The sequence below is a fragment of the Schistocerca americana genome, chromosome 2, assembly GCF_021461395.2.
Source record: "Schistocerca americana isolate TAMUIC-IGC-003095 chromosome 2, iqSchAmer2.1, whole genome shotgun sequence".
NCBI lineage: Eukaryota > Metazoa > Arthropoda > Insecta > Orthoptera > Acrididae > Schistocerca > Schistocerca americana.
The window spans coordinates 432,823,461-432,836,870 of record NC_060120.1 but is presented as its reverse complement, the minus strand read 5'-3'; the positions used below and the strand labels follow the sequence as shown (position 1 = coordinate 432,836,870).

Here is a 13,410-nt window from a genome sequence, read left to right as displayed (position 1 = left end):
GTCTTTCAAAACTTTAATAATCATTCTAATTTCATACCTGGCAGAAGTGGCAAATATGAGCTTCACTACATAAAACTAATGAGCCAGTATCCCAGTGGGTTTAGCAATGGCCTACGCAGGTGTGGGAGAGTCAAGGAATAGCACAGTATGACCAACAGCCATGTGTATAGTTTTCCTGTAGCCCTCACACTTAGGAGATATTACCTCCTGGAGCTTTTCAGTAATTATATGTATCATGACAATCAACAGAATAAGTCGTCTACTGCTAGTTCTGTGAAACAAAGTACAGTCCAGCCTTGCCAGGAACCAGATTCATTATCAGCCACACCTAAGAAAACTGAATTTCTGACTTAGAATAAGAAACAACACACTCTTCTTGTCACCATTATATAAATTCTGCAAGGTAATTATTTGTTCACATTGATGGCTTATTACTGACATAAATGTGATAGAACCAAAGTATAATTTTGCCAAGAATAAGATCTGTGGTCACAATAGCTAAATTAGCCCATACAAGTGCAGTGTTTGTATAAAATAATGTCGAAAACATAATTATATCCTTGGGCAATTCTAATGACTCATCCATGTGCTGTAGCATAGATACTGATAATCTCTAGGAAGGAAGTGACTAAACTAAGTGGCATTTGCCCTTTGCCATAATTTGTCTTAATTCTTTGTTTGCATACATTGTTTGTGTTTCATATTTTGAGGAAATAACATCTACCATATTTTCATTACAAATTTCATCTCACTATTAGTAATAAGTAATACCTTCTGGACATATTACATGCACCCTGTAGTTTCTTCTTTCTGGTGCTGGGGAGACTGTCACAACCACTCAGTAAGATATGCTTTGATGCAGAACATAACTGACCACATATGTCAGCATGGATACAAGTATAGGGTCATCACTACTATCCAGTGTATTCATGGGTTAGGGGCACTCAACCACAAAGTTATCACTGCTCAACTACTGTAAACTTCACAAGCAAAGCTAATAATGATGATCCAATTACCATGCTAGATAGTTCTGTGGTTCGCGCCTGTTAAACACTGAAGAGCCAAGGACAAATAAATGTCAGTTCATGCCTCTCATAGGCTAACCAACAACGTTTGTGTGTATGTTACAATGGTGCTGCTACTTTCAACAGAAGAAAATTTGAACTTATGTTTTAATACAACAACATTTCATTTGATTTTGCTGTATAAGGGTTAACTTCTTTCTTTTAGGTCATTTGCTGTGCAGTCACTAAATCTGGATCAGAAAAATGAAGTGACCGTCTGTGAAGTACAGTTGGAAGGGGATGGTGATGTTGGTTGGCCGATGCCTGCATGAGCAGTACGGTTGTAACAGCATCAGCTGTGCGGTTCCATACTGACTACCTTCTCACGCTTCCTGTTAATGTGCAGTACTGAGTTTGCATTACAGGGCTGTCATATCCTTGTTGCTTAACGAACGCACTGAGGTGTGGAAAATGACACAATTTTCCTATTATCTGTAACAGGAAATTCTGCTGGTATACTCAATAAGAAAGGAGAGCTAAAATATACCTTTCATTTGAATATAATAACTTGCAATATTAAAGTAATATAAACTGCTTAAGTACTTACCAATCACTGCAAATTACATGCAGTATGTCATACAGGTGCAGCAGGTATTCCTTAATAATGAGATGAGATTCATTATGAAAATGTGGTAGATGCTATTCCTTTAAAATATGAAACACAAGCAATATCTACAAACACAGAACAAAGACAAATTGCAGCAAAAGGTAACTGCCACTTATTTCGTCACTTTCTTCCTAGAAACTTTCAAAATCTATGCTAAATTAGTACGTGGATGAGTCACTGGAATCACCCAAGGATATTATTATATTTTCAACATTACTTTCTACTCACACTTCACCATTCCAGGCTTCTTTAACAACTGTTTCTGTGTGACACACATTACTCCATGTGTCACTGCTTCCTCTAATAGTTTCTGAATTTCTGTCACACTGAAGCTTTTATTATTTGTTGCCACATAATGTTTGTTCTGTATCCAAATCATTTCGATGGAGTTAAAGTGGCAGGGATATGGTGGAATCCCAAGAACCCTGTGACTGTGTTCTTTAGCCACGTCATAAAAAACATACTGTGGAAACAGACTTATTTTGTTTCACTAGTTCCACGAAATAATATTTACACAAATTGTGATTTTTGACCACACAATAACAATGGCTTTATGTATAACAACTGACGGGTATGGGGCATTTTTCATTAAAATGACGGATGGTCAATGTAAATTTTGCAACAGCTGCCACTTCAGAAAATTATCATGGTTTATCTCCTCATGGTACTTGCTTGTTTTCCCTGATCTGTACTGCAGGAGACAGTTTGGTATGAAACCAGATCAAGCTCCAGCATGTAAGGCAATAATTCTTGTGCTCTTTCCCACAGGAACAGCAGTACTTCCACATACACTGTCATCTATCCAGTCTTTTCTGGCGAAACAACCACCATTTATCCACGTTTCAATGAACCACGCAACATCTTCAAATGCCACTTTAACAATGTCTCTTAAAAATTGACAATGTCATGCAACAATATCACTTCTCTCTGTAATATTATGTTTATTAATCTTTTCGTGCCTGAAACCAAGGGCTCTGACTAGTGGTGGATCGTTCATGAATGATCAGGTCCAAAGGAACAGTTCTCTGTGGTGAACAGAAAGACCAAGGAACAAGTTCTAAGAAAAGGTCATTCACCATTCATGTTGGTCATGGTCAGTCTTGTTAATGGGACTGGTCAACCACTTTGGTTGTGGTCAGCCTCGTTCCCAGGCACAATTGTTGACCGTTCACTTTGGCCAGCCTCATTCCTGCCTCAGTCTCATTCTTCATCTTTTTTTTTTCTCTTTCACTCTAGTTCCTCTGTTCTCACCTCAGTCTTGCTCAGCTTTTCTTTTTTCTTCTCTTTTTTCTTTTTTTAGTAGTAGTAGTACAATTTTTTTTATTATAAAACTTCCATAAAAATTAAGTTGTATGTAATACATACATTTTTTCACACAACAAAAAGAGAAATCTGCTTATCTCTTCAACATTTTGATTAACTGTAGAACATGTACTTACCACAAGGTAAGTTGTTTTTTGTTTTTGTTTGAGCAAGCAAAATGAGCAGCTACTGCTTTTTTATTTGCTAATTTATGAAGCTGATTTAATGACACTTTGAGGTAATTCTTAATCATTTTCTGTACTGTAGTGTAAAAAAGTTTTATGCAAACCTGGTTTTCACATTTCTTCAAAAAATAAAATATGAAACATACGGAGGCTCCTACTTTTCAAATTTGGTTGTTTCTTTGTGGTGCCCCCTAGTTTGGTTTCTTTGAATAAAATAATAAAGAGAAGAGAGAGTTGCACGCGATTTTGGCTCAGTGTGAAAAGAGGAAGTGGTAGCTCTCCATTATTGCAGAATAGCATAAAATCTTGTTTACCATCTTTTTTTAAAAAAAAAAAAAATGTTCACAAGAACATGTGAAAGAGTTCAAATACCTTGGATCATTTTTTACAGAAGTAACATCAACTGAAGCAGAAATAAAAGCACGACTGCAGGCGGGAAACAGATATTATCACTCTCTAGACCCTATATTAAAATGTAGAAGTGTCTCGCAACAACTAAAGCTACGGTTGTATAAGACATTAATAATGCCAGTAGTACTTTATGGTTCTCAAACCTGGAGCACTCGAAAACAAGACCTTAAGCGACTGCTAACATTTGAAAGGAAAGTCCTCAGGAAAATATTTGGACCAGTCAGAGATCAGGCTACTGGAGAATGGAGAAGACGCCATAACACTGAATTAGAAGAGCTGTACAAGGAGCCTAACATCGTGGGAATGATGAGAAGCAAAAGACTGCAATGGGCTGGACATGTTGTTGGAATGGAGGCAACAAGATGGCCCAAAATCACAATGGACTGGATCCCGTCAGGCAGCAGACCAGTGGGAAGACCTAGAAAGAGGTGGATCGATGGAGTGAGAGAAGACCTGTTGCAGCTGGGAGTCACGGAAAACTGGAGACAGATAGCAGAAGACAGAGACGGATGGAGAGCTCTAACTGTGGTGGCGTGCGGTCCTCTGGGCCTGATCGCGCGAAGAAGAGAACATTGTTAACGAAATACTTTTTTACTTTCAGCTTAATTATTAATACCATATGGCTGCATTAAATTTAACAATACAACAAGTAAACCTACTATTTACTATGTGTGCTACGCAAATATGATGTGAAAATTGCATTTCATTTTAAGCGTACTTATTCTTCTGCAAAGGCTCTTATTTGCTCTAGAAAATTATAGGAATACTCTGACACAACCTGAAGTACTTATAGTTTTTTTTTTTTAACATTCTTTATTAATGTGCTCTATGAGCTTCCCACCTGTCTAAGCCAGATAATTTAAAACTTTTAATTTAATAACTAGGGGTAGTGTGTTGACATCATTTTCATACCACTGTGGAGAATCTGTCTTAAGAAACATGTCCCTTAAATCAAACCTGTTTACAGATACTCTTATTTTATTAAAAGCAAACTGTTCAATCCCATTAGCCATAATTTTTGGGACTGATCAATTCCTGTTTGTCCTTGTATATTTTCACCAGTTGGTTCTGCTTCATGGTACAGTGTAGTGACTGTTTTCACTTTTTATTCAGAAAATTGTGGCAACATAACAGGACACAGAAACCATAAATGTTTTTCAGTTTTAGTAAGACCACAAGCAGGACATCACCACTGACAACCTGTTACAGATACACAAAGTTTTGAAAGAATTCTGAAATCCAAACATGGTGCTTTGGTTCAAGAAGTAGGAGAGAATCATGCTTCAATTTACATACTGGTAGGGAATATAAAAACAGAACAAAGTGCAGTCCCTTTTTGTGGTCATAATTCAACTTCATCATAGAACATATACTTTTTCAATACATAAATAGCTTTTGTCATTCACCTTTCATTATGAGTCCACCTTGAAGCTACTCCACAAGATGATTCTTTGGAGAAGAGTTCGCAGTTAATTCAAATACTATCAACATAACCCTGTCACATACTGTATGCCTGCAAGATAAATATAAGAGATCTTATTCCAAAATGTTTTCAATCAAAACACACACCCCTCTAAACGCAAACATATTGCATGCTGTTGTGAGAGAAACTGATGATTTTACTAAAAAGCCATTCAGCGCAAGTATCATGGACAACTTTTTCCTGCCCTTTTCCATAATTAGTCATATGACCAAAATACGCATAATATTATCAGCAACGAGCCATCAGTGAACTGTTCTCTTCAAATACATTTGTGTGTAAAATTTATATTTTAAGTGTTTTCACTTTCATCAATTAATGGCTATCTGTGCTCACTCAGAAGTTGGCTTTCTGAAATAACTGATGACCGATTCCATGCATAAACCTTGGGGCCCTTTCAACTGATGACTGATGTAAAACTGTTTATTTTTTCAATTATACAAATCTTCATAGCAAAAATGTGCCATCAAAGTTTTGGGGGAAAAAAGGGGGCAACATTTATTTTCACTTACAAAGTTCCGATGATCTCCCAGCATATTTGTGTAGTTGCCCCCATAGCTGATACAAAGTAAACTTCAGTAAACAATTTCTCAGCTTCTGAATCAGAAGTTGCGATATTTCTAAATAAATCTCTACTTCCCACACAGATAGTACGGCACTTTGATGTGTAATTAATTTACACACCGGCTCACTGTAGAACAAAAATTATACTGTTGGTCTGGTCCACTATGTAGCATAAACAGTTTCCATAATCTGTACTTTCACTCTCTAGCATCTCTCTACCTGCCTTGCAATCATTGGCCGTCATGTCAGCTGACATGTTCCTTAAAAACGTTCACAACAGCATTTTTATGACTCTTCAAAGTGTCTGCAGTTTTTTTGATTACCTATGTCAGAGGCAATGAGTCTTACTATTGTCCCTCTCCTTTTTGAAATATTCCACCACTGAGCATGCAGACTCGTGTATCTGACCATACAAAATGTGAGAAGACTGCTGAACTGTCCATTTAGCAACCACACTTTCCTGCACACTTCTGCTGCAGTCTTCAGACATTCTATAGCACAAAATAAAGTTGCTGCACAAAGAAACAACTGTTAGGTAACCGACTGTAAGCTTTGTCTGCAACTGGTTAGTACCCGTAGCAGAGATTTTTGACAATGGTGAACGGAACAAAAGATGTTCCCTCGTTTATTATATGATAGTATCTCTGTAAATAGATAGGTGTCAATTGACTCACTAACTGGATCTACAGAACAAGAAATAAATAAATAAATAAATAAATTTTGTTACATTGGCCCAGGTAATGAGTTTTCCTGAATTAAATTGGAACTACTGTAAAGGAATAGAAAATAGTGGAGCAGGAATAATAAAATTCTAACAATACAAGTAAATTAGCTGTGTGCAGAAAGAATGTAGAGCAATTTTGAAAGAACGATAAACCATCAGTTATTTAAAGGTCAAAAAATATGTAACTGATACAGACACCAAGTAAAATGCCTCCCTACCAGATAAAGCAAGTTTGTTTCTGTTTGCTTTTATTTTAAGTACTAACCTACAAACACTGTTAAATATTTGTTAGATCTCAGCACAATACTTATTGTGTGATACTGTCTCTGGTGAACTATACTAAACAGGTAGTGGCATCTGTTGTACCAGAAAGTACTTAATTCAATATCTTAAATATATGCAAAAAAAAACTTCAAAAGCCTGCAGGTACATATGCACTCTCTCATAAGCTAAGTTCTGACATGTGAAACTCTGTACATTCTCAATCACCTTTTATTACAAATCCTAAATGTATCATTATGCAAGTAGCTCAATTAATTTTGTACTCAGCAATATCCTTAACCACAAAAAGCATGCAGAATTCCACTTAAATCAATGCTCAATGCTTTGGATAACCCATTAAAAAAATGGCAACCAACGTAAAAATGTTGCTACAACTTGACCACGTAAAACTTGTGTGCACAGAGCAGTTGCAGCTCTTTTCAAACTACCAGTACAGCTGGTTATACTACACTTTCAGATCTGTGCGCAGGCAACAGAAGACGTTGGGGAGCATGTAGGTCTTATAAATAAGTTGACTACAATATTCTCAGAAATCTTTATTCTTTGTGCATTAACAGTCCTCCTCTGCATAGGAGAACAACGGCAAATGTTTCCCATTTGCAATGAGTATGTAACTCCCCCTCAGTCACAATGTCCCAAACTACAGCATAACACTGCCTTTCTCATGAAGCATGCACACTGGCCAAGCCTTATCTTTACTTAAAATTCATGATCAACCCAGACTATTTTATTTTATCTAAAAACATAGCACGGTGTCATGGTGACATTTAACAATGATAAATTTTTGTATCTGTGTGCAATTTATAAGGGAAAAAGGGAGGAAAAGGGGCAGAAGATACTAGGCACTATTACTGTTAAAACCACGATCCTTTATTTTCATGAACAGTAGCTTCGTGTTAACAAACTTTTTTTTTTATCTGTGTGGTGCAGTTAATTATATATATAAAAAAAGGTTGTAGCTTATAAGCTGTGATTGATCACTGATTGATACAAGATATTTGTATCCAGTGATATACTGGAAATACATGTCACGTGTAATAAATTGTAGATTTTTTAATATATATACTGGAAAACCCATAGTGTAATACAAACAATGGAATGAGTAAAGATAACCCCTGTACTTATAGTGAAAGCACTGAGTGGTAAGTATGCACAAAAACAAAACTTGGAAAATGGTAGCTCAATTTACAAACTCTTCCATATAGTCTGTAAATCACTTAATAAACAGTGAACTTGGAACAAGAAGACAAATTGTTTTGTGTTCATAGTTTCAGGCTGCTGTAGTATAATGACTCAGTTCTTTAAAAAAAATTAAATTAATTTTCAATGACTCACCAGTTGGCGAAGAACGAACAGAGCTGAGGATATTCTTGTCAACTAATTCTACAAATGTTTCTCCAGGCTTCTCACTAAAAAGTAAAAGGAAGTACCACTTTAGCATCATCATATTTTAGTGTGTACCACTTCAATGTAACTAATATGATGTTTACCAGCCAAAGAAGTACAATCAATTTATTCACAAAAAGAGAAGTTTACCTATGTTAGAACGGACGAACTGAAAAAATATCACAGTTCCACAAAACTAATTTAGACACAATTTGTCTTGCAGATATATACCTCCACTTTAATAATGTTCAAAGCTTCTGTGAGAAACCACTGCTAAGGACAAAGGTAAGCACAGCAGGAGAAGATGAGAAGTATTCATCCTTGACCACATTAAGAAAAAGAAATCACTATTTCAACTTAATATCTCCTAAGTAAACAGTGTTACAAAAGCAAACAAACCTGAAATGATGAGCTCCTATAATCTGTGTGAGATATTTATTTTTCTTGGCTTCAAATGTGTGTTTATCTACAGCCATTGGCTGAAGTCGACCATGTAGTTTTTCAATGGCGCGACAAATATTTGTTAAAACTAATAACATTGCCTTTTTCCCATCTTTAGTTTTTGGAAAATCAGAGGCCATAGCCCTACTTGCAGTAGGAAAATACATTCCCTAATAAAAGCAAACACATGAATAATTATTTATTTGAAGTATCAAGTGGATTTAATATCGTGATGTTGATTTACAAAAGTGACACAATAATAAATACAAGTACGTACTGAAATAACACAAAATGTTGAACTGACAATAAGTACTTCCTTATCAGCTAATGAAAAGTTTTGCTTACAATATATTTATTGTAATGTTCAAAACTGGTGAGATGACCCAGTACGACATGACGTTCACCTTTCTTCTCACATAAAAGGCACACATATTTTGCCTCAGTATTGCCAAGTTCATCCGTCAATTCCAACAGATACTCCAGCCCTGCACAAAAGAAACATTGTTGATAGCTAATCGAAGCAAATACAGCAAGCTTTCTTAAGAATTAGTCATATTGTTAATAGGACTGGAGCAGGAGCAATGGTAGAAGTACAGCATTATAAAATAAGAGAGGTTGTGTACTGTAATGATTTATTTGTTCACAAACCTGTACTCCGCTTCTTAGGTCACCATTATGTGACAATTGAATGTTGCATTTATCACTTGTCACCTAATGGCATATTAAAAAACTGAAAACTAGTTTATGAAAATTACAAAATGTTCCTTCTTTTGTAATTATCATCATGATCTACCAAACACTCATGTGCAATTGAATTAATGTTTTAAGACATGCTATCCAAATAAATGAAATCATTGTGATAGCTGCTGTTGCTACCAGTAACTAAATGTATTACGTTCAACTCAATTGAATAATATGGAGAATCATATGTACAATAAGGACTAACACGAAAAAGAAGCAAAAATTAATTCAAATCAAGTCAATGACAAGGAATCAGTAACTTAATTAATTTTATACCGAGCAATAATTGTTGCTGTACTAACCAATCAAAGGTTTATCTTTAACCTTGTCGAGTTCCGACTGGATCTGAGTAATTCGCCGCACTTTATCTTCAAAACCTGGAGGAACAGGTTCCCCAGGTGCCAATTGTGGGAAATCGTCTGGAAAAAAAAAAGATACATTTTATGCTGGAATTTTAATATAAAAGTGTAATCAACAAACTATTTTAACTTTAAAATGCTATAATATCAAATTCATCACACCAAACAGGATTTCTAGTAAGTAACTGAACTGAAAGGTCCTGCAGTCCAGAAGTAGCCTTATTCCACTCATGTTCCTAAAAACATTGTTCCAATTCCATATTCTAAGAAAATAATACTGTAATATACACTCTAAGCTAAAGTTTTTCTTACTGATGTACCCAGTTGCTTAATAGTGGATTTCTAATGATTTCTTGTAAATCAATTTGAGCCAATAGACTGATAGTTACCAAACAAGAAATGGTGAGAACTTACAATTCCCTCAAATGACTCCACCCTACTGAAGGAATTATGAGTGCAGGGCGAGAAGATCTGCATGTTGGAGAGAAGGCAAGGTTGGTGTCACAGATGTAGTAACCAACAAGTATCCAAATCAAGGATGCTGCATTAATGAATGATTGGAGGATTCATCGTTGGGGTTAATTGTCTTCATACTAAACTATTTTAAAACAAATGAGGTTAATACATTTAAAATTTGTGTTTTAAATAGTGAAATTTATAGTTTAAATTAAATTCACTGTGGCACATTGTTGTGAGTCTTCTTGCCACAGGAGGTTCACATGTCTAATGGTAAAGTGTCTTGAGTCATATTAAAATTACTTCATCTAGCTTCAGAGACAAGGAGGAGGATGTTACAGCTAGATGATTGGTTTTACATGAAGCTTGTTTTTCAATTATGAGCACTCTCCCTCCCCTTTCAGCGTCATCCCATCCCTCAGTAGCAAGTTGGCTGAATTAAGGTGGTAGTGGTGGTGGTGGTGGTGGTGGTTGTGGTGGGCATAGTACTTCTAAATGTAACGATTTAGAAGAGGTTCATATGCAGCTTCATTTTCATGTGTGCAGTACTAGGCATAATGACACTTCCTTCCTCTAAATGTAAAAATTGGAAAAATAAGTCGTGGATTGTCTGGAACTCTTTAGGAGCTGGACACTTGTGACAGATAGCCTAAGGCACGCTTTCAGTCTCTGAGCAGACGAGGAATTCAGTGGCAGAAGTGCATCTCATCTGCTCCAGTGTCCTATTTTTCAAAAATAATTCTGTGTAACATAAAGTAAATTAATCGTGAGATAAATGTAGGAAATACAATAATGCAGCTGACAGAGCTCCACAACTTAAAATCATCAGTGTAATTTCCACTTATTTGTCTTGCTCTAATAAAATTTCGCAGGTAAAAGACTTTAAAATGTAATACATCTACATTTATACTCTGCAAACGACCTTGAGCTGCATGGCAGAGGGCATATCCCATTGCACCAGTTATTGGAGTTTCTTCCTGTTCCATTCATGTATGGAGTGTGGGGAGAATGACTGTTTGAATGCCTCTGTGCGTGCAGTAATTATTCTAATCTTATCTTCATGATCCCTATGTCAGCGGTACATAAAGTGGTGTAGTACATTCCCAGATCATTACTTAAAGCCAGTTCTTGAAATATTGGTAAAATACTTTCAATAACCTGAAAAATCTAAAATAGTGATCAGCTTCCATATTAACTGGAAAATGGTATACTATTCCACCCTCAGATAAGAACAACAACAGGACCCACATCAATGGCACCAAGTTGTACGTAACATGAATCCCAAATAGCACTGTTGTTCACAGTCGACTTATTAATATAGGGCATGGGGGAGAGGGGGTGGGGGCAGGGGGGAGAGGGGGTGGGGAGCAGGGGGAGAGGGGGCAGGGGAGAGGGGCTGGGAGAGAAGGGGTGAGAGGAGGTGGGAGAGGGCATGGGAGAGAGGGGGGTAGGGGATGGGGGCAGGGGGGAGAGGGGGTGGGGATCAGGGGGAGAGGGGGCAGGGGAGAGGGGTTGGGAGAGAAGGGGTGAGGGGAGGTGGGAGAGGGCATGGGAGAGAGGGGGGTAGGGGGAGAGGGGGTAGGGGCAGGGCGAGAGGGGGCGGGGGCAGGTGGGAGAGGTGGCGGGGGCAGGTGGGAGAGGGGGTGGGGGCAGGTGGGAGAGGGGGCGGGGGCAGGTGGGAGAGGGGGCGGGGGCAGGTGGGAGAGGGAGCGGGGGGAGAGATGGCAGGGGGAGAGGAGGTGGGGGGAGGGGGGAAAAGAAGAGGTGAATTTACTGGACTGGCTTGCTTAAGCCCCTAACCTGAATTCCAATGGAGAAGTTGGGGATGTAGCAGAATGTCAGTTGCATGGAATCAATTTCACAAATACCTAGAAAGAAATTTTCACACTATGCTTCAGGAAAATGAAAACAATTATTCCCAGAAATCTGAATTTAGAAGAAATCTTTCCCCAATGATTAATGTTTTAACAGTAGCAAATGGAAATTCATTATGTTATTAGCTACATCCTTGGTGTTACTGGATTGTTAGCAAATGTCAGAGCCACTGATCACAGCAAATGTATAGCATACCACTGAACTGTCAAAGAACCAAAAACCAACTGCGTTAAGGACGGATGTGAAATCAAATCGTGCACTATGACCCAAGCTATGAGGATGTATGAAGAAATATTTCAAGACAGTACTGCACATCTTGTCTTCATACACATGCTGGTGTCAGCACAACAAAAAAAGTGGACCTCGTAGCTAAAAATGACCCTAGTAATTCCACATTGATCCAGGCCATTCGTAGTACTATACATTAACACAGGCAGGTGTAAAGTAGTTGTCATTGTGCATGGTGTGATGTTACAACTGCATCACAGTGTCCCATTAGCAATTTACTTACTCAACAACACTGCAAAAAATTCACTTTGCACCGATGGTGTTGACATGATAATAAGTGGTACGATAAAATTCTGTGACTTATCTTTTCCATCAGACGAAAAAAACTGACCTTGTGCATAAATTCCTTGTACAATGATGTGCAATGTATCTGTCAATTTCATGTCATTTGTGATTTTTCCTTCTGGGTGCATTTTTATAGCACTACGAATAATCTCTGCTTGTGTGGGTTGAGAGATACACAAGATGCCTGAGATGTGGAGGAAGGAGTAGGGAAGGAAGGGGAAAAGAGAGCAGAATAGGGACAAGAGTGAGTGAACAAGCTGTTATGCTGCTTGTGGGACAACTTTGTGCACTACCATAGGCAGCCCTACATACATCATCTTGCCCTGCCTCTATCCTGCAATTCCTGCCCATCCCCACCCCACGTGTCTTCTGTACCCTGACTACCCATCCTACCAGAGATCAATGCTCACAGCTGTCAGGTCATAGTGCCGTGAGATGACAAGAGGTTATGTGACAGGTGTGTGCGTTTTTTCTAAATCTGAAAGAGGATTTTATCCAACGTCTTAGTCTGCTTTTCAGTGTGTGTGTGTCTGTCACTCGTTGGCTCCTCTATATGGTAGTAGCAATCTATCCTACACAGTAGTGGAGCAGGTGTAAACTTTACTGAAAACACACTACTTCATTTGTTTTTCAAAAAGGTAAGGCAATACGTTCTCTGTGAAAAAAGGTTCACTCAGGATATCATAAAAGAAGATATAAAGGTACTGGAACATATGGGCATATTAATTCTTTCACATGGTCACTATGGCTGTCTAAGCATTTGGTCAATCAGCAAACCAATCTTTTGAAACAGACACAAAATAAATATAGGTCCAGGTCTAGGGGCCTTGTAACGGCAACCTCCTGTATGTCAACACTGATTCTGAAGGGGCAACTAGGTAGGTGCTTAGAAGAACTTTAATTGTCTGAAATGATAAAAATCACATGGTGCGAGATCCGGGCTGTATGAAGGATGTTCCA

At 37.7% G+C, this 13,410-nt stretch overlaps 1 protein-coding gene across 4 annotated transcripts in view; it reads right to left on the bottom strand.

Annotated features, from left to right (window-relative positions):
• LOC124596618 (uncharacterized protein CG7065-like) overlaps positions 1 to 13,410 on the bottom strand; it is a 75,542-nt gene that overhangs the window by 20,428 nt on the left and 41,704 nt on the right. For all 4 annotated transcript variants that reach the window (XM_047135842.1, XM_047135844.1, XM_047135841.1 and 1 more), the window contains 4 exons: positions 9,490 to 9,606; positions 8,792 to 8,931; positions 8,405 to 8,616; positions 7,955 to 8,028 (listed from right to left, as the gene is read on the bottom strand). In XM_047135842.1, the coding sequence (XP_046991798.1) occupies positions 7,955 to 8,028; positions 8,405 to 8,616; positions 8,792 to 8,931; positions 9,490 to 9,606 (543 nt within the window). The remainder of the gene's footprint in view (positions 1 to 7,954; positions 8,029 to 8,404; positions 8,617 to 8,791; positions 8,932 to 9,489; positions 9,607 to 13,410) is intronic.